This window comes from Lolium rigidum, chromosome 3 (assembly GCF_022539505.1).
Source record: "Lolium rigidum isolate FL_2022 chromosome 3, APGP_CSIRO_Lrig_0.1, whole genome shotgun sequence".
Classification (NCBI taxonomy): Eukaryota; Viridiplantae; Streptophyta; class Magnoliopsida; order Poales; family Poaceae; genus Lolium; species Lolium rigidum.
Window position 1 is genome coordinate 100,851,098 of NC_061510.1, and position 21,791 is coordinate 100,872,888.

The window sequence follows — 21,791 nt, forward strand, 5'->3', positions numbered from 1 at the left end:
ACTGTTGGTAGTGGAACAATCTCCTGAATAGGAACTATGCACTTGCCCACTTTCTCTATTGCATGTACAAATCGGGATGGTTGTTCACTCTCCTCTATGTAGGGTAACACAAAACCACTACGAAGAAATTTTTTGTAATCCTCCCAAGTTTCAGCAAATTCACCTCTGTCCACCGCATCATGCCAGCAACGTTCTAATGCCTCATCCACACGCCGTAGAGCAAGATAATATGCATAAGATCCATTGAACTTCCGATTGTATATGCGACATCGCGCAAAACCCAACTCCATGTTCCTCTCCCAATCTTCATACTCCTGAACTGTCACAAGACGGTGTAGATACCAACGAAGACTGGATGGCGGACGCTGTTCTCCCTTCAAGCTGTCCAGATAGTCATTGAAACCCATACTAGATTTCTTCGGAAGAGTACACCTCATGCCCAGAACATCGCCTGGAAATGAAGTAGCATCATCAGCAGTAACAGCCAACTTCGCCGGAGAATCAACAGAAGCAGCAGCAGCTCGCCCAGCCCAGATCCCGGTTGGACCGGCCTGGGAACCAGATGAACCGGTCCAGGACCCGGTTGGACAGTTCTGGGCGCCGGTTGGTCCGGTCCAGGACCCGGTCTAACCGGCCTGGACGCCGGCTGGGGCGCCCGACTCCCCTGGACTTGGCCCGATTGGCACCGGCCTGGGGTCCGGTCTGGGCCGGGTGTGCCGGTCTGGGGCCCGGTTTGGCCAGATCTGGGACTGGTTTGATCGGTCCTGGGTCCGGTTGACCTGCCCGAAAACCGGATCTGGTCGCGAATCTGTGTCTTCTTCCCGATTCCAGACGCGATTTTTCGCGATTTTGACCTCCAAAACAGCCATGGATGACCTGCAAACTGCACCAGAACAACTCCAAAGTTCCTCCAACCAACCTCCTTCGACCGAGAGCCAAACGCCTCCGATCTAGAGCCAACCTTCTCCGATGCAAACCGATCTAGATGAGATCGATCAACAAAACCTCGCCGTGAGCAACCCAGAAAACTGATACCACATGATAAGGGGGAACCCAGCAGATCCTCCTAGGTGTTGCCCGATCTTTCACAGCGAGAACCCGGGTAGATAGAATCTCCCAACAACGCGATGAACGCAGCCTGGAGAAGAGGGAACGAATCCAGCAAGCAACGGATCGATGAACGATGCGCCTCAAAACCTTGAGCTAGACAATCCTTGATGAACACAAGAACCTTCGCAGCGGATATAATAGATAAACGGCAACGCCGTACCCCCGGAGGGATGATACACGTGAACACACGCAATGGGGAAAACCCTAATCTTTAGTCTAAACTTAGCTGTCCCAAACCCTAGTCGTCCCTCCACCTTATATGAGGGGTGGGGTGGCTGGCCAGCCCTTATTGGGCCTAACCTAATTCGACTTGGACAGGCCCAAGTCAAATAGACACAACTTAAAACCCTAATTTGGCCCACCACATGACCTGGCTACATTATTATTTCCTAATAACAAGACTATGATAAAATACTGGTACAGCCTTAGACCTAATTATCATATCAATGGATGTCCTAGTGTACCAGGCCTGGATATCCATATCACAAAAGTGGGATTGAATCTTCTTGGCTAAAGTGGGTCAAACGCCTGACTTCATCCAGTAACTCTTTTTCGGACAGTTCAGCGACGTTTACTCTGGTTACATCCATGGAACCTGAATACAACCACATCGGGTAAGCCCTAGAAATGACTGGTTGAATTCGACGTTTCAAGAAAACAATTGCTATCTCAGTGCCCATCATAGTTTGGCCCTCGGATTCCTTGATTTGAAGAACTTTATCGAATAATCTATCGACTGCCGGTTTTTCTTTGGGTGACAGAATATTCTTCCAAGATCTTTTAGGCACGGCTTCGAGGACGTCGACAAATTTCGGCAACTGCATATTAGCCACTGTTGAATCTTCGATATAGAACCACTTCAATCTCCATCCTTGAACCGATTCTCTCATCGGAAAGTTGAAGTAGTTCACCTCTTTGCAGACAACAAAACCAACTCCACCAATGACAAAGGATCCGTTACTGCTGTTATAGTGCTTCACAAAGAAGATCTTATTAAATAAACCGAAGTGAGGCTCAATGCCCAGGAAGGCCTCACATAGGGTGATAAAAATGGAAAGGTGAAGGATTGAGTTTGGAGTCAGTTGCCAAAGTTGGATATCATATACACGAAGGAGACGCCGGAGAAACTCGTGAGCAGGGAGAGAAAGCTCACGATACAAGAAGGACATGAACATCACAGTAAAACCGGCAGGGGGATTAGGGCGTGAAGCCGAACCTGGAAGGACGACGTTCTCCTCATCGGTTGAGATCAGACCAAGGCTGCGAGCTTTCTTCTCGTCGCGCCTTGTTGTTGTAGAAGCAGGCCAATCACCGGGCACGGGTCCCGCGGTGGAAGCCGCCGGAGCAGGCGGCGCAGGAGCTGAAGCGGAGACCTCAGATGCGCCCTTTTTTGACGCGCCCGATGCGGCCTTGGCAACAACACCGCTGGTCGCGGCATCGGCGGCAGGCGCAGGATTCTTCTTCTTCACCATCGCCGGAGAAGATTAGCCGGGCGAAAATCTAAGAGTAGCGGTGGCGGAGTGGCGGCTTTCAGGAAGAGAACGAACGAGGAAGAAAGGCTACGAGAAAGAGAAGATGGAAAGAATGGATCTCGTCCCCCGCAGTTATAAAGTAAAAATTAAAACAAATGGGATCTACATTTAGGTTACCACGTGTCATTATATTTATTTTACCAAGGAACATCTCCTCCACAACACGCGGGAATCAAGGAGGCGTCTCGGTCAAATCGCAAGGACTAGTCATTTCCCAACTGACTGCGCAGAAGTAGGGTGGGCCTGTCAGGGTCACACCTTATCAGTCAAAACTGCCCTAACAGTGACGTCATTGGTGATGTCATCAAAGGTATCAACTCTTCAAGAAGCATCCGAAGAAATCTACAACATTTGAGTGTGATAACTTGAGTCTACGCGCAGTTGCAAGCACCCGTGCCTAGACTCGGGGGCTGCTCCCATCGGGAGTGCTCGTTGCGCACCCAATAGAAATGATGAACCCGAAGGAACTACGAGAACCAGGATCATGCCCGGGGACTTGATCCTGAGTAGAGTAACGTTGTTTTTCCTATTCGGTAGTTAACCAACATCGATTGAAGCTGGGCACGTTGCTTCACATCCCTTGCACTCTATCAACGAGCATGGTCTGACTCAAGGATATCGAAGACCCGATATACAAAAGTTATCGGATCACCATGACAGTTCGAAGAAAATATCGGCAGACGCAAAATAATCGAGTAGTACAACTTGAGTCTACACACGGTTGCAAGCACCCGTGCCTAGACTCGGGGGCTACTCCCATCGGGAGCACTTGTCGCGCACCCGATAGAAATGAAGATTTCAAGATCAACGGACATTCGACATAAGACAACTTTAGTCCCCGCCCGAAGCTATGCTTTGGCCAGTCACTCGGGGGCTACTGATGTGGGCATTACCCTTCAGGTAACTAATATTGTACTACCTCATACGGCCTAACCAGGGGCCCATGAAGATCATCTGCTAAACAAGGTGGGCCGCCATGTTGGTTCACCGTGAAGGATTCTTGAAGAGCAAGACAAGGAGTCGAAGGAATAAGGAAAGTTTAGTTATAACACTCTTTGTAACATAGTCGTACTCGAGCAGACCTCTTGAGACCTGACTCACAATATAAGGGCCAGGAGAGAGGCTGCCGAGGTAATAATCAATCTAGCCATAGACATCGTAAGTTGAGAGTTAGGTCATACATAAATCTAGCTTCTCGGCGAGTTCTTACTCATAGCCTTCGGCTACCCTATTGTAACCCGATATTCACAATAATCAAGATCAGACAAGCATGAAGTAAGGGTTTTACCTCATCGAGGGCCCGAACCCGGGTAAATATCTCTCTCCCCGTTTGTTTGGTATCTGATGTCTCGTGTTAGCCTGCAGGATTCCGTCAACCCTAAGCCCCTCAATGTGGGCATTGCCGAGGAGCACCCTCGACAGCGGTAGCAGCAAAGGCAATGTTATAAAAGCGACAAGCAAATAACGAAGAACGAAACAAGAACACACGCAGGGGACACAAGATTTAACGTGGAAAACCCCTTCCAACACAGAAGGGGAAAAAACCACGGGCGCCAGCCAGCAAAACTTCACTATATCGGGAGGTGTTTACAAACGCCGTGGGTTATCTTATAATCTGATAAACCCTAGCCGGCGGCTTACAAGATGTATATATAGGCGGTGCCAACGCTTCGGCCCAAGCCTCCGGCGACGGGCCTCGCTCCGCTCGTCAGAAGTTAGCCTCCCTTTAGTATATGAATTTTGGATCACAATACAACAGGCAAGCCGGTGGCGCCCTCCTCGTCCCGAAGCAGGAGGTGAAGGAGGAGCAGGACGACGAGGAAGCCGCGAAGGCTGCGTAGTTGGCGGAGTACGAGCGGCAGCAACACCTCATCTCCAGCAGCGACGACCCCGAGGACTGCCCTGGCTTGCACGAGGCGTGCATGGTGTCGCTGAACGATAAGGACGCCTGGAGGGGCGACCTCGACGCGGCGATCGCCATGTCCATCCACGACGCTAGGATGCCGCTCGTCGACCTCACCGATGACGGCGAAGCTGGGCCAAGCGGCGTGGTGAAGGGCGAGCCCATCGACGAACCCGACGAGGGGAGCAAGCAGGGTGTCATCCTCGACGACATGTACAACTTCCACCAGTATTATGACCTCTCTGGCCGCCGCAAATACTACTAGATTAGGGTTTAGGTTAAAATTTTATCAAAATTGGGTCGAATCTATGTAATTTATAGGAAGTTTAAATGAATTCAACTGTTTTTCTTAAATTTTAAAAATCTCAAATTCTATTTAGGGATGCGACTGGGGAGCGACGTCCTCCAATACGATACGAAGAAAATGCATCTCTCCCAAACGCTAAATTGATCACCGTTTAGAAAACATTTTTTGGGACGCCGGCTGGAGATGCTTTAATTTCACCGCACCCAGAGAGATCCAGATGACCTCCATACCACACTTTGACCCGACCCAGCAGGTCCAGAAAGGGCAAGAAAGCGCGAGAAGATTCTGGTTTGCACCAGGGCCGATTCCATCCCAGCCATCGGCCAAACGTCGCAAAATTAACTGCTTCCAGATTCCATTGCATTCGAGAACGGCCCAGGGTCGCCGTATAAATTGTCGCCTCCCAGCGTCGCCACGGCGCAGAACAAAATCAATCGCAACCCTTGTTGAGCTGGTACACAAATCGCTTCCGAAGCATCCCTGAGCTTTCCCAATCTTCGCTCTGTCCTTGCCCCCGAATCGAGAAACCATGTCGATGATCCGCCGCAGCAACGTGTTCGACCCCTTCTCTCTCGACCTCTTCGACCCCTTCGACGGCTTCCCCTTCGGCTCCGGCAGCAGCAGCGGCGGGGGCAGCCTCTTCCCTTCATTCCCGCGCACCTCCTCTGAGACCGCGGCCTTCGCCGGCGCGCGCATCGACTGGAAGGAGACGCCGGAGGCGCACGTGTTCAAGGCGGACGTGCCCGGGCTGAAGAAGGAGGAGGTCAAGGTGGAGGTGGAGGACGGGAACGTGCTCCAGATCAGCGGCGAGCGGAAAAAGGAGCAGGAGGAGAAGTCCGACACCTGGCACCGCGTCGAGCGCAGCAGCGGCAGGTTCCTGCGCCGGTTCCGGCTCCCAGACAACGCCAATGCGGAGCAAATCAAGGCGTCCATGGAAAACGGCGTGCTCACCGTCACCGTGCCCAAGGAGGAGGCCAAGAAGCCCGAGGTCAAGGCCGTCCAGATCTCTGGCTAGGCTGATCTGAAGCTAGATGTTCAGTTATCCGCTTGGATGGATGCGTTTGAGTCGTTCCTGGTCCTGTAATGAGTGGATTTGGGTGTGTGTTGACTGTCGAATGTGTTGAGTCGTTCCTGTTCGAGTCTGAACTCTGAAGTGAAGTGTTGTAATCATCTTCTGTGCTGGTTAAGCTTGATCTAACGAGTGAGTCGTCGTCCCTCTTTTAGCTTAAGAGTTTTCAACTTGGTTTCTGACTCTCGGTTGAACTTCTATAGATTTCCAGTCTCCATGATGCCATTCTAGCTGTTCACAGCACAGGAATTCTGATACTCTGTTCTAGCGTGGCAGCTAACGTTTAGAACTCTGCCTTCAAATTGTCGCTACACTGGGCGAATCCGTTCTATGGGCTTTTCCAGAATTCTAGTAGAAAATAAATGTGATATATGGCAGCAAGTTCAGAGTTTCTTTCGCTATAAATATGTAATGCAATCTCGCGGGATGTTTATGCTAGTAATGAATATACATGAATTCTGTTTTCTGAACCAAAGATCAGTATTCGAGCCAAAACTTTTTTAAAAATTGAAATATTTGTGTTGTACACTAACGCGCTGCTACCAAGTGCCAACCACTCGAACCCTGCTGCGCACTATCCGTTCTATCTTCCCTTGTCGACCGAAACCAGCAGCAGATCTTTCTCCATGGCCACAAAGCTCCGATGGTGGCCACGGTTCCTGCTCACCCTTTCCATATTCTTCCGAGTCGGCCACACCGCCACCTTGCGATCCACTGAACGTCGTCGACCACGCCTTGGACGTCCACCCTGTCGTGCTGCTGCCGGGTAACACCTGCAGCCAGATCGAGGTCCGCCTCACCGACGCCTACGAGCCGCCGTCGGCGTTCTGCGCGGCGCGGAAGGGCGATGGCCGGTGGTCACTGCTATGGAAGAACATCACCGCTCCTGATGCTGAAGTTCCCTGCTTCGCCGACCAGCTCCGCATGGTCTATGACCACGCCGCCGGTGACTACGGCAACGCGCCGGGCGTTGAGACCCGCGCCTTCTCCTTCGGCTCCACCCGCGGCTTCCTCGCCGACGACCGTGCCGACAAGTAATTATCACAAGCTAATTAACCTCTCATGTTGTCAGTTCATCACAACAACTAATGCAAAGCAGGGCACTCCAATTCAGTTCATCACACCGGTCGATTTTGTTAAAGGTTTCGTTGGCCAGGTTGCTCTGCATGGGGAAGCTGGTGGAGGCGTTGGAGCGAGAGGGATACCGCGACGGCGAGACCCTCTTCGGCGCTCCGTACGACTTCCGGCATGCGCCGGCCGCAGCTGGGAAGACGAACAGGGAGCTCTCTCTATTCCGGCGGCGCCTCAGGGCGCTCGTGGAGCGCGCGAGCAGGGCGAACGGGGGCAAGCCTGTCATCCTCGTCTCGCACAGCCAGGGCGGCTACTTCGCCCTGGACTTCCTCAGATGGAGCCCGCTACCCTGGCGCAGGAGGTTCGTCAAGCACTTCGTCATGGCCTCCACGGGCGCCGGCGGGTTCGTCTTGTCAATGCAGGGCCTCGCTGCCAGCATTACCTCCTCCAGCTCATCCGTGTCCTCGCCGTCGCCGGCCGACGTCCTGTCGCTGCCGAGCGTGGGCAGGACCTTCGCCAGAACGTTCACGGCGCTGCCGTCTCCCATAGCATTCCGCGACGACACGCCGCTGGTAGTCACGCGAAACAGGAGCTACGCCGCGGGCGACATGCCGGCGTTTCTGGCGGCGGCCGGGCTGCCGCCGTACTCGGTGCAGCTCTACGAGACGCGGGCGCTTCCCGTGGCACTGAACCTCGGAGCGCCGGTGGTGCCCGTCACGTGCGTCAATGGCGGCGGCGTGCCGACGCCAGAGATGAGAGAGGCTGGTGTTCCGGGACGGCCGCGGGAACGCCCCCGAGGTGGTGTACGGAGACGGCGACGGGGTGGTGAACTTGGCGAGCATACTGGCGCTTGACGAGGTGATCGGTGGAGATCCGATGCAGGAGTACTACAAGTCCGTCAGGATCGCTAATATGTCTCACCTCGGTGTTGTCTCGGATAGTACTGCGTTGCAGCGTTTGATCGGTGAGATTCTTGCTGCCGCTCGAGCCGTGGATACACGGGTGATGTACTGATGTAGCTTGCCGAGCATAACATTGTGTGATCGGTGACTGTGAGCAAGCACCGTGAGTTTCTGCTCTGCTTCAAGGATATTTATTGTTCTGTTTCGGCTATATGCGGACCGGGAGGTTGAACTATTCTGCAGAAAGTGTATTTGCCTCTCGACATTCAGTGATCTTTTTGTTTTAAAAACATAACTAAAATTATATTTATAAGTTTTAAAAAATTCTGAAAACGAATCTAGGCATAGTAAATATGAAAAGTCACAATACGAAATTCTTTTATTGTTCACTACACAAAAATGACAAAATCTAATAAAACTTGAAGATTTGAAAGTCATACGTAGATCGACAAGCTATGTCATTTTTGTGTAGGTGGAATACAAAATTTTGAAATTAATATTTTGCGGGTTCTTGGGATAAATCATTGGTTACATCTGGATTGTTTTCTATAAAATGCTACAACTGGTAAATGTGATTTGTATTTCTTTCAAAATTGATAGTTGCCTATGATAAGATGAACCGAAGAAAGGTGTTTATACTGTTGTAGGACAAGAAACCATCAATCAACCCACGTAGTGTTGATGAAAACATTAAAAAAACATAGTGCATATTTAGGACTATGATCATATATAGAATGGAACTTTAAATATATTTTTTACAATCGATACCACATATATTCATAGTAACAAATAGTACATGGTAGAGATACACGAGCTGACTCCAACAAGAGGTCTTCAAATTTTGCGTTCTTCCAGAACATAATCTTGTACTCTTCTGAATGCAGCCAAAGATAGATAATGAACCATAGACCTGTAAATACCGATGAAGGTTCTTCCATAATTTTAATTTGAGCCGCAATGCCAAGGCTGCGCGTGCACGCGCGCAACCATTAAAGCAGTCATTCAACATCGGCAAGAGTACCAACACCAGTATGTCAGGGAATAACAACCGAATAGCCTTGTCGATGTCGATGGAGAGCCGAGAATACGAAGCACTATTGTCGAGGACGTAACAACTGGGACACAAACTGCAAGGATAATGCTCCTCGCGGCAAAACGACAGAAGATCCAAAATCAATCTGGCGAAGCAAGATCTGAAGTCTCATACCTAGAGGATTGTAATCTTTCAACACCACCATTGATGTCGGCAAGGAGATCTCGTCGTCGAACGAAAGCCCGAAGATCACTTATTGCAGATGATGCCATCTCCATTGAGGGGACACCAACAAGAAGACGACTACCAAAATCCTAACATAATCAACTGAAAACATTACTTTTATTGGAAACTCCACGCATAGATCGGGTTCGCCACTCCTCCCGACACCGGCGAAGCCGACCGGAGGAGGGGGAACCGATCTATGGAGGAGAATGAAGTGGAGGCGGCTAGGGTTTTGGAGAGGCGGCGGCTGTCTTTTTTTGAGAACACAAAGGTTTGCAGAATGGAACTTTAATTAATCCACAAAGACACACACAAAAGTTGCCATGATACTCCATATATGAAAGAAAAGAAAACTATCGCATGACCACACATACAAATTTCTCTACATATAAAGAAGAGACATCTATACCCGCAAAAAAAGAGACATCTATGTATAACATAACTAAATAAACTGTACCACCATAAAACAAACATTTGTAGTACCAAAATAATTGTGAGGATACACTTTCATATGGAGCTACAGGTGAATCTACGAAAAATGGGCTAGGCTAGTTTCTTCATTTATGCCATGTTGAATACTTTCAATGTACTCACAAATGCTCAATATCAATTTCTTGAATTTCTATTGTAACTTCCATGAATAACTTCTATGAGATGGAAGACTATGCGTGAACAAGTTGCCCTTCGTGACTCCCGTCCACGACTAGGGCCGGACTAACAAGCAGCTCGTCTCATTAAGACTTGGCTCATTAATACTTGATCCATTAAGGCTTGTGATTGTTAAGGCTCGGATCATTAGGCTCGTTATACTTGATGGCTAAAAATAACGATTGGCCCGGTTCAATATATGCTCACGAGCTGCTCACTAAGCTCGTTAAGAGCAACTCCAATAGTATAGCCGGTTGTTGGCTATAAGCAAGATGTCATGTCATCTATAGCCAACACATAGCCAACAAGTACAATAGTTGGCTATAAAGATGTACTACTTTTTCAATGGAGGACCCACCTTTTATTCACACAACTTGCCTAGGAGCACGTGCTAGAGCTAGCTCGAGCAAGTTTAATAGTATAGCCAGCTGCTGGCTATAAGTCATGTGCCATGTCATTTGTAGCTAACATAGAGCCAACATGTATAATAGTGAGCTATAATCATGTACTATTTTATCAATGAATGGCCCACATTTCACTCTCACAGAATGCCTAGGAGCACGTGCTAGAGCTGGCTCTTGCATGAGAGCCCACTCCTCTTCTCTCTCCCCCTCTCTCTCCTCCAACTAAGTATGAATATATTATTTTAACCCTTATAGCCAGCTGACTAGGACTTATTATACTTGTTCTAAGAGCCCACTTACATTCTCTCTCCTCTTCTCTCTCCTCCAACTAGACACAAATATACTATTTTAATCCTTATAGCCAGCTGACTAGGATTTATTGTACTTGCTCTAAGAAGTTCAACGCAGATCATATGCGTCGCCACCGCATGCATGACTTCGAGAAATCTACGACACGAAGATTTAGGGAAAGGTTACAGTAATTTCGCTTGTGCTTGGTCGCTCCTATACCCCATAAGGGCGGTTTAGGCTAGGCTTAGTACAGAGTGTTCTATTTTAACTGGCTCAGTAAGATGTGCTCCAAATTAACGAGCTTACCAAGTAGCTCGCTAGATTCACAAGTTTGCTTGTTTAGCTTGTTAGCGTTAAAGAGAAAAAAGTGATGTTTAGCTCGGTTTGTTAGTAAAACGACCCTAGCTAAACGATTTAACCAAATGAGTGTTCATTAATCTCACCAAGCTTTGAGCTTTATGTCCAACCATACCCACAACTCACTCGTATGCCAATCTCTCCCACCACATCTTCTGTGTGCGGACATTTTAGTGCATCCCCACGAGCCCTGCGCTTACTAGTCCTCTCGCGCAGTGGCCCCCTGCACCTAGTTGTGCTTTTTTTTTTTTACTAGGGCCATGGACTAGTACGTGTATTGTAGTTCAATCTCCATTTTTTTTTTGGCCGTGAACTCGAACATCCATTTGAATACTACTACACATTAATTATTATTATTATTATTATTATTATTATTATTATTATTATTACTACGCATGTGATCCATAAACATAAAAATAAGAAAAGGCCACGTCCAAATTGACATCACCTTGCTAATCACTTTGTTCATGTTAAACAAAATATTATTTTTTACTATTTTCAGTTGCATAAGACTCAATGCCACGTAATTACTTCCTATTCTCGAGTCCTAGCTATGGCTTCTAGCATCTTGTTTCATTTGTTGCCTAATCTAAGTTTCTTGGTGTTTCATTTGTTTCCTTTTGGTTAGGTGATGATAAAAAAAGAATACTCAATCGTTTTTGTTTTCGAGGTTCATAAACAGGAAAATACATGTGACATGTCGACACACACGCGAACGCTCAACCAATTTATGCTTTTTTTTTAAGACACAATTTTTATTTCATTACACAGACATGCTGACTAAATCGTCAGCTACAGTGTTCATTACAAAGTCGGGGAAATGGCCTAGCCAAGTTTCATAAATACCATTTCCCATGGAGGCTCCATGTGCAGCAAGTGTGTGTGCTGCATTGTTACATGACCTTGAACATACATTAAGTTTTACATCAGTAAAGCCAACTTTCAGCTGTAATTTTATATCCCCAAATGGTGCCAGTTTATACTCATCGCTTGAAATGGCTTGCTTCAATATCCTGGAGTCCATCTCCAAGATAACTCGTGTGCATCCCATCTGAGCAGATATGTTTAGTGTATATAGCAGTGCTAATGCTTCTGCATGGAGGGCGTCAGATAGATGTTCCAGGTTTCCCGCACTGCGAGAAATAAGCACACCACGATCATCTCTTACAGTAAAACCCCAACCACCTGAATTTGATGATTCATGAAAGGCACTATCTGTATTTATTTTGAGCTCACTTGGAGGAGGAGACCATTTTTGGATGGAAACCTTCTTTTGGGTCATCCTTTGCTTCTTGAGATTCCTGTATTCATGGACATGGTAGTTAATAGATGATGATATATCATTCGGGGATCTGATTGTATCGCCAACATTGGCTTTATTTCTCTCATGCCAAACCAACTAAAAAAGGATACACAACTTTATGCTTTCTTGTTCACTCAAACGGAAAACTTCTTCAAACAGATTAAGCGGGTCGGCGCAGAGTAGTAATTTAACTCTTATATGCTCAAGTTGATCTGAGCACCATATTTTCCTCACCGTTTTGCATTTAAGGAAGCAATGTCCTCCGTCTTCATCAAACCTGAAACAAATAGGACATCTAGTATCCACTTCCATGCCTCTACATTTTAGTTTCAGTTTTAGAGGTAAACTGTATGTTGCCATACGCCATAAAAAGTGAAGTATCTTACTAGGTAAGGGTAGGGTCCAAAGCTTCTTCCAAACAAAACCTGCAATTTCACCATTACTTGCTGCACTAGATGTCTGCTCATAATTTGATTCTATTCAGGGCCACCTTGTAGGCTGATTTCACTGAAAAATTACCCTTCTTATCAAAATGTCAGGCGATAGAATCGTTTGTGTGATCTTGGATGGGGATTTGTAATATTATCTTAGCATCTTCAGCATTAAAGGTTTGTTGCACCAGGCGGATGTCCCAAGAATTTGATACTGGATCAATGAGTTCTGCTACCCTTGAGATTACTTGCCTTCCTCTCTCTGACACGTTACTCTTCTGGTAATGCCACTCGGTTGCCAAGGATCTGACCATATGTTTATGTTTCTTCCATCTCCAACCCACCATATCATGCCTTTCTTTAGAAGTTTGACACCTTTTAAAATGTTATGTCATACATAGGAGATTCCATTCTTCGGTATTGCTTCAATTATGTTGCGGCCTGGATGGTACTTTGCTGCTTATTTTCTAATATTTGATTATGCTTAGAGAGCATTGATACGTCTCCGACGTATCGATAATTTCTTATGTTCTATGCCATATTATTGATGATACCTACATATTTTATGCACACTTTATGTCATATTCGTGCATTTTCTGGAACTAACCTATTAACAAGATGCCGAAGTGCCGATTCTTTGTTTCTAGCTGTTTTTGGTTTCAGAAATCCTAGTAAGGAAATATTCTCGGAATTGGACGAAATCATAGCCCGGGGGCCTATTTTCTCACGAAGCTTCCGGAAGTCCGAAGGAGAGACGAAGAGGGGCCACGGAGGGGCCACACTATAGGGCGGCGCGGCCCCCTTGGCCGCGCGGCCCTGTGGTGTGGGGCCCCGTGCCGCCTCTTGACCTGCCCTTCCGCCTATAAAAAGTCTCCGTGACGAAACCCCCGGTCCGAGAGCCACGATACGGAAAACCTTGCCGAGACGCCGCCGCCGCCGATCCCATCTCGGGGGATCCGAGGAGATCGCCTCCGGCACCCTGCCGGAGAGGGGAATCATCTCCCGGAGGACTCTACACCGCCATGGTCGCCTCCGGAGTGATGAGTGAGTAGTTCACCCCTGGACTATGGGTCCATAGCGGTAGCTAGATGGTTGTCTTCTCCTCATTGTGCTTCATTGTTGGATCTTGTGAGCTGCCTAACATGATCAAGATCATCTATCTGTAATTCTATATGTTGTGTTTGTCGGGATCCGATGGATAGAGAATACCATGTCATGTTAATTATCAAGTTATTACATATGTGTTGTTTATGATCTTGCATGCTCTCCGTTTCTAGTAGAGGCTCCGGCCAAGTTTTTACTTTTAACTCCAAGAGGGAGTATTTATGCTCGATAGTGGGTTCATGCTGCATTGACACCAGGACGAGTGACGAGAAAGTTCTAAGGTTGTGTTGTCTTGTTGCCACTAGGGATAAAACATTGGCGCTATGTCCAGAGGATGTAGTTGTTGATTACATTACGCACCATACTTAATGCAATTGTACTGTTGCTTTGCAACTTAATGCTTGGAGGGGTTCGGATGATAACACTGAAGGTGGACTTTTTAGGCATAGATGCGGTTGGATGGCGGTCTATGTACTTTGTCGTAATGCCCAATTAAATCTCACTACACTTATCATGTCATGTATGTGCATTGTTATGCCCTCTCTATTTGTCAATTGCCCGATCTGTAATTTGTTCACCCAACATGCTTTTATCTTATGGGAGAGACACCTCTAGTGAGCTGTGGACCCCGGTCCATTCTTTAATACTTGAAATACAAATCTGCTTGCAATACTTGTTTTACTATTTTCTCTGCAAACAATCATCTTCCACACAATACGGTTAATCCTTTGTTACAGCAAGCCGGTGAGATTGACAACCTCAGCTGTTTCGTTGGGGCAAAGTACTTTGGTTGTGTTGTGCGGGTTCCACGTTGGCGCCGGAATCTCCGGTGTTGCGCCGCACTACATCCCGCCGCCATCAACCTTCAACGTGCTTCTTGGCTCCTCCTGGTTCGATAAACCTTGGTTTCTTTCGAGGGAAAACTTGCTGCTGTGCGCATCATACCTTCCTCTTGGGGTTGCCCAACGAACGTGTGAAATACACGCCATCAAGCTCTTTTACGGCGCCGTTGCCGGGGAGATCAAGACACGCTGCAAGGGGAGTCTCCACTTCTCAATCTCTTTACTTTGTTTTTGTCTTGCTTTATTTTATTTACTACTTTGTTTGCTGCATTATATCAAAACACAAAAAAATTAGTTTACTTGCATTTACTTTATTTAGTTTGCTTTATTGTCTTGCACTCTATATTAAAAATACAAAAAAAAAATTAGTTACTTTTGTTACCATGTCTAGCTACGAACTTGTTACTTCTTCGCTCGAAGAATTAGTCTTCACTTTTAAACAAGGGGATGAGGAGAGTTTTAAGGATGCTTGGTCTAGAATTTTTACTTCTTATTGCAAAACTGAACCTCAAATGACTCTAAGTTTGCTCCTTAGTAATTTTTATTTTGGTCTTATGATTCGCTATAGATATGCCTTGGATGCTCTAGTGGGAGGAGATTTCCTCCATTGTAATGGGGATCAAGCTTTTAATGCCATAAATAAGTTGGTTGCATCACATGATTCATCTAATAATTTTGATTCAGCCCTTATCAGCATTCATAATAGATTAAATACTCTTGAGACAAGTGCATCTCGCTTAAATGAAAATTATGGATACATTCGTAACCGTCTTGATCAAGTTTTAGTGAACTCTGAACCTTCATTGTGGAAACCTACTATTAAAATTGTCATAGGTAACCAAACTCTTCGTGCTAGTTGTGATATTATGACTGAATTTTGCCTAATGCCTAAGGGGATTCATAAATCTTTGAAACTTTGGGAATTCACTTGAAGGGGGAGAAGGAATAACTCTTATTGATAACTCTGTTATAATTCCAAAAGGGATAGCTGCGGGTGTGCATACAACCATTCTTGGGATAACAATATCCGTTGATTACCTTGTCATTGAATGCGCAGGAACAGGACAAATCACACTCGGAAGATCCCTGCTGAAATTATTGGGAGCGGTCATAGACGTGAGAGAAGGCACCATAAAATTCACCTCTACACCCGGGGGTAGTCATATATTCCCTAAGCCAAAGAGTAAGGATAAGAAAGGTAAGGGTAAAGCCCAAGGTAATGTCAATGCTTCACCCCGCGGCGTTAAAGAAAAGCGCTTATGGGAGACAACCCATGTTTTTACTCCAGTATTTTTGTTTTATATTTGTGTCTTGGAAGTTGTTTACTACTGTAGCAACCTCTCCTTATCTTAGTTTTATGTTTTGTTGTGCCAAGTAAAGTCTTTGATAGAAAAGTAAGTACTAGATTTGGATTCCTGCGCAGTTCCAGATTTCTTTGCTGTCACGAATCTGGGTCTATCTCCCGGTAGGTAGCTCAGAAAATTACGCCAATTTACGAGCATGATCCTCAGATATGTACGCAACTTTCATTCAATTTGAGAATTTTCGTTTGAGCAAGTCTGGTGGCCTAATAAAATCCATCTTTACGGACTGTTCTGTTTTGACAGATTCTGTCTTTTATTTCGCATTGCCTCTTTTGCTATGTTGGATGAATTTCTTTGATCCATTAATGTCCGGTAGCTTTATGCAATGTCCAGAAGTGTTAAGAATGATTGTGTCACCTCTGAACATGTGAATTTTTATTATGCACTAACCCTCTAATGAGTTGTTTCGAGTTTGGTGTGGAGGAAGTTTTCAAGGATCAAGAGAGGAGTATGATGCAATATGATTAAGGAGAGTGAAAGCTCTAAGCTTGGGAATGCCCCGGTGGTTCACCCCTGCATATATTAAGAAGACTCAAGCGTCTAAGCTTGGGGATGCCCAAGGCATCCCCTTCTTCATCGACAACATTATCGGGTTCCTCCCACTGAAACTATATTTTTATTCGGCCACATCTTATGTACTTTGCTTGGAGCGTCGGTTTGTTTTTGTTTTTTTGTTTTGTTTGAATAAAATGGATCCTAGCATTCACTTTATGGGAGAGAGACACGCTCCGCTGTTGCATATGGACAAATATGTCCTTAGGCTCTACTCATAGTATTCATGGCGAAGTTTCTCCTTCGTTAAATTGTTATATGGTTGGAATTGGAAAATGATACATGTAGTAACTCTAAAATGTCTTGGATAATTTGATACTTGGCAATTGTTGTGCTCATGTTTAAGCTCTTGCATCATATACTTTGCACCCATTAATGAAGAAATACTTAGAGCTTGCTAATTTGGTTTGCATATTTGGTTTCTCTAGAGTCTAGATAACATCTAGTATTGAGTTTTGAACAACAAGGAAGACGGTATGGAGTCTTATAATGTTACCATATGTCTTTTATGTGAGTTTTGCTGTACCGTTCATCCTTGTGTTTGTTTCAAATAACCTTGCTAGCCTAAACCTTGTATCGAGAGGGAATACTTCTCATGCATCCAAAATACTTGAGCCAACCACTATGCCATTTGTGTCCACCATACCTACCTACTACATGGTATTTATCCGCCATTCCAAAGTAAATTGCTTGAGTGCTACCTTTAAAACTCCATCATTCACCTTTGCAATATATAGCTCATGGGACAAATAGCTTAAAAACTATTGTAGTATTGAATATGTACTTATGCACTTTATCTCTTATTAAGTTGCTTGTTGAGCGGTAACCATGTTTCGGGGACGCCATCAACTATTCTTTGTTGGATATCATGTGAGTTGCTATGCATGTCCGTCTTGTCCGAAGCAAGAGAGATCTACCACCTTCATGGTTGGAGCATGCATATTGTTAGAGAAGAACTTTGGGCCGCTAACTAAAGCCATGATTCATGGTGGAAGTTTCGGTTTGGACATATATCCTCAATCTCATATGAGAATAATAATTGTTGCCACATGCTTATGCATTAAAGAGGAGTCCATTATCTGTTGTCCATGTTGTCCCGGTATGGATGTCTAAGTTGAGAATAATCAAAAGCGAGAAATCCAAAATGCGAGCTTTCTCCTTAGACCTTTGTACGGGCGGCATGGAGGTACCCCATTGTGACACTTGGTCAAAACATGTGCATTGCAAAGATCCGGTAGTCCAAGTTAATTAGGACAAGGTGCGGGCACTATTAGTATACTATGCATGAGACTTGCAACTTGTAAGATATAATGTACATAACGCATATGCTTTATTACTACCGTTGACAAAATTGTTTCATGTTTTCAAAATAAAAGCTCTAGTACAAATATAGCAATCGATGCTTTCCTCTTTGAAGGACCATTCTCTTTACTTTTATGTTGAGTCGAGTTCACCTATATCTCTCCACCTCAAGAAGCAAACACTTGTGTGAACCGTGCATTGATTCCTACATACTTGCATATTGTACTTGTTATATTACTCTATGTTGACTATTATCCATGAGATATACATGTTACAAGTTGAAAGCAACCGCTGAAACTTAATCTTCCTTTGTGTTGCTTCAATACCTTTACTTTGATTTATTGCTTTATGAGTTAACTCTTATGCAAGACTTATTGATGCTTGTCTTTAAGTACTATTCATGAAAAGTCTTTGCTTTATGATTCACTTGTTTACTCATGTCATCACCATTGTTTTGATCGCTGCATCCACTACATATGTTTACAAATAGTATGATCAAGGTTATGATGGCATATCACTTCAGAAATTATCTTTGTTATCGTTTTACCGCTCGGGACGAGCGAGAACTAAGCTTGGGGATGCTTGATACGTCTCCGACGTATCGATAATTTCTTATGTTCTATGCCATATTATTGATGATACCTACATGTTTTATGCACACTTTATGTCATATTCGTGCATTTTACGGAACTAACCTATTAACAAGATGCCGAAGTGCCGATTCTTTGTTTTCTGCTGTTTTTGGTTTCAGAAATCCTAGTAAGGAAATATTCTCGGAATTGGACGAAATCAAAGCCCAGGGGCCTATTTTCTCACGAAGCTTCCGGAAGTCCGAAGGAGAGACGAAGAGGGGCCACGGAGGGGCCACACTATAGGGCGGCGCGGCCCCCTTGGCCGCGCGGCCCTGTGGTGTGGGGCCCCCGTGCCGCCTCTTGACCTGCCCTTCCGCCTATAAAAAGTCTCCGTGACGAAACCCCCGATGCCGAGAGCCACGATACGGAAAACCTTGCTGAGACGCCGCCGCCGCCGATCCCATCTCGGGGGATCCGGGAGATCGCCTCCGGCACCCTGCCGGAGAGGGGAATCATCTCCCGGAGGACTCTACACCGCCATGGTCGCCTCCGGAGTGATGAGTGAGTAGTTCACCCCTGGACTATGGGTCCATAGCGGTAGCTAGATGGTTGTCTTCTCCTCATTGTGCTTCATTGTTGGATCTTGTGAGCTGCCTAACATGATCAAGATCATCTATCCGTAATTCTATATGTTGTGTTTGTCGGGATCCGATGGATAGAGAATACCATGTCATGTTAATTATCAAGTTATTACATATGTGTTGTTTATGATCTTGCATGCTCTCCGTTTCTAGTAGAGGCTGCGGCCAAGTTTTTACTTTTAACTCCAAGAGGGAGTATTTATGCTCGATAGTGGGTTCATGCTGCATTGACACCAGGACGAGTGACAGAAAGTTCTAAGGTTGTGTTGTCTTGTTGCCACTAGGGATAAAACATTGGCGCTATGTCCGAGGATGTAGTTGTTGATTACATTACGCACCATACTTAATCCAATTGTACGTTGCTTTGCAACTTAATGCTGGAGGGGTTCGGATGATAACCTCGAAGGTGGACTTTTTAGGCATAGATGCGGTTGGATGGCGGTCTATGTACTTTGTCGTAATGCCCAATTAAATCTCACTATACTTATCATGTCATGTATGTGCATTGTTATGCCCTCTCTATTTGTCAATTGCCCGACTGTAATTTGTTCACCCAACATGCTTTTATCTTATGGGAGAGACACCTCTAGTGAGCTGTGGACCCCGGTCCATTCTTTAATACTTGAAATACAAATCTGCTTGCAATACTTGTTTTACTATTTTCTCTGCAAACAATCATCTTCCACACAATACGGTTAATCCTTTGTTACAGCAAGCCGGTGAGATTGACAACCTCACTTGTTTCGTTGGGGCAAAGTACTTTGGTTGTGTTGTGCGGGTTCCACGTTGGCGCCGGAATCTCCGGTGTTGCGCCGCACTACATCCCGCCGCCATCAACCTTCAACGTGCTTCTTGGCTCCTCCTGGTTCGATAAACCTTGGTTTCTTTCTGAGGGAAAACTTGCTGCTGTGCGCATCATACCTTCCTCTTGGGGTTGCCCAACGAACGTGTGAAATACACGCCATCAAGCATATAAAGTCAATAACATCAACTAAAAATTCCTAGCTTAACATGTTATATATTTTATTACGTAACATTGAAGTAAGTCTTTTGGATGATCCATGATTAGTTCCTAAATGATGCTGACAAGCTAGGTGTCATGTAGTTTATACATCCATGACACGTCATTCGAAGTTTTGAATTATAAGTTAGAAATGGGTTATACTCATTGATTAATCTCAATTTATTAATAAATATATGGAATTATGGTTGGTGTGCTGTCTTCTATACATATTCTTACAACTATTGTATATCTATAATTAAGAATTGGTGATGCTCTATGCCCCTGTTGAGTTTTGAGAGAAGTGTGTGTGCTACGAGCCACTCAAGTCGACTGGAAACACATGCATCATCTATATAGTAATTATGATCAATCGGTCAAATATAAAATGTGCTACTAGCCACTCAGGAACTAACAGAAGGAGAAACCAAAATGAAAAAATAGTTTCCATATGAGGATGGACATATATGATGTAGTATATCATCACTATTTAAAGTAGTCTAACTTTCTCTCAAGGAAATGTACTCTAACTTAAAACTAGCCCAATAACAAAAACTGATTCAACGTTGATTTTTGATGAAATTCAACTCAAGTATTATTTCTATTCTATAAATTTAAAACTATGCACATCTACTTTTTTTTTGAGGGGGAACTATGCACATCTACTGATCTGCCGTTTATACCATAAGCGAAATGTGTTATTTTATAGGGAGCGGCCGTGGGTTCTCGAGGACTCCAGATTGTGCTATTGGGCTTCGAGAGTTTACACGTTTTTTCTGGATATTTGCCGTAAAGTTTTGCTACTGGGTTACACAAATCATTCCGCAGGGTCTAGCCTTCCCGGCCCAGCTAAACAAATCTAGCTTCTACGGGTAGGTGGCCGAAGAAGCGAGAACTCTCAAGAACCTCGTCCTCATTGCACGTCCGCCCCTATAAATCATCCTATCCTGCATCGATACATGTCCAAGACAAGCAACAACGAAAGCCAGCTTCTTGATCGATCGTCCTAAACAACAATCACTTCACTGAACATTCAGCAGTTTACCGCCAACCCGCCGACGATGTCGCTGATTCGCCGCGCCGACGTGTTCGACCCCTTCTCTCTTGATCTCTGGGACCCATTTCCCTTCGGTTCCGGCAGCGGCAGCATCTTCCCTCGCGCCAGCTCCGACACTGCGGCCTTCGCCGGCGCGCGGATCGACTGGAAGGAGACGCCCGAGGCTCACGTTTTCAAGGCAGACGTGCCGGGGCTGAAGAAGGAGGAGGTGAAGGTGGAGGTCGACGACGGCAACGTGCTGCAGATCAGCGGCGAGCGGAACAAGGAGCAGGAGGAGAAGTCGGACACCTGGCACCGCGTGGAGCGCAGCAACGGCAAGTTCCTGCGCAGGTTCAGGCTCCCGGACAACGCCAAGACGGAGCAGATCAAGGCGTCCATGGAGAACGGCGTGCTCACCGTGACCGTGCCCAAGGAGGAGGCCAAGAAGCCCGACGCCAAGCCCGTCCAGATCACCGGCTAGAGACTCCGGCTTAGCTGCTCTCTGCTCACAGCCTAAATAAAATCAGCTCTGATGTGGGCGCTGCGGTGTGTGTTCTGCACTTCTGCTGGTGTTGAGTTTGCGTGCAAGGTTGGGCTCGCTGTGTAAAACTGCATCTTTGGTCCTAGCTGATAGTTCGGTGTGCCGTAGACTGTAGGCGCTGCTTTGCGTGTGAGCCCGATGAGATTTCCTTTGCCTCTTTCCAAAATGTGAGCATAATGAGCTTTGTATCACGTATACTGTGCTATGTTTGGCAGAGAAGCATCGTTTAAAGTGTTTGTGTTTTATTGCTC

General features: G+C 45.8%; 2 protein-coding genes and 1 pseudogene across 2 annotated transcripts; all 3 read left to right on the forward strand.

Moving 5' to 3' along the window:
- The first annotated feature begins 5,319 nt into the window (after nt 1–5,319).
- LOC124697882 (17.9 kDa class I heat shock protein-like) lies at nt 5,320–5,867 on the forward strand. Its single transcript, XM_047230414.1, has one exon. It carries the CDS (start codon nt 5,382–5,384, stop codon nt 5,865–5,867), a length of 486 nt encoding a protein of 161 aa, XP_047086370.1. The 5' UTR covers nt 5,320–5,381.
- A 680-nt stretch (nt 5,868–6,547) lies between these two features.
- Nucleotides 6,548–8,117, forward strand: LOC124697883 (annotated as a pseudogene).
- Nucleotides 8,118–21,024: 12,907 nt separating this feature from the next.
- Nucleotides 21,025–21,480, forward strand: LOC124697884 (17.4 kDa class I heat shock protein-like). The gene has a single exon (XM_047230415.1). The coding sequence runs from the start codon at nt 21,025–21,027 to the stop codon at nt 21,478–21,480; it is 456 nt and encodes a 151-aa protein (XP_047086371.1).
- The last annotated feature ends 311 nt before the right edge of the window (nt 21,481–21,791 follow it).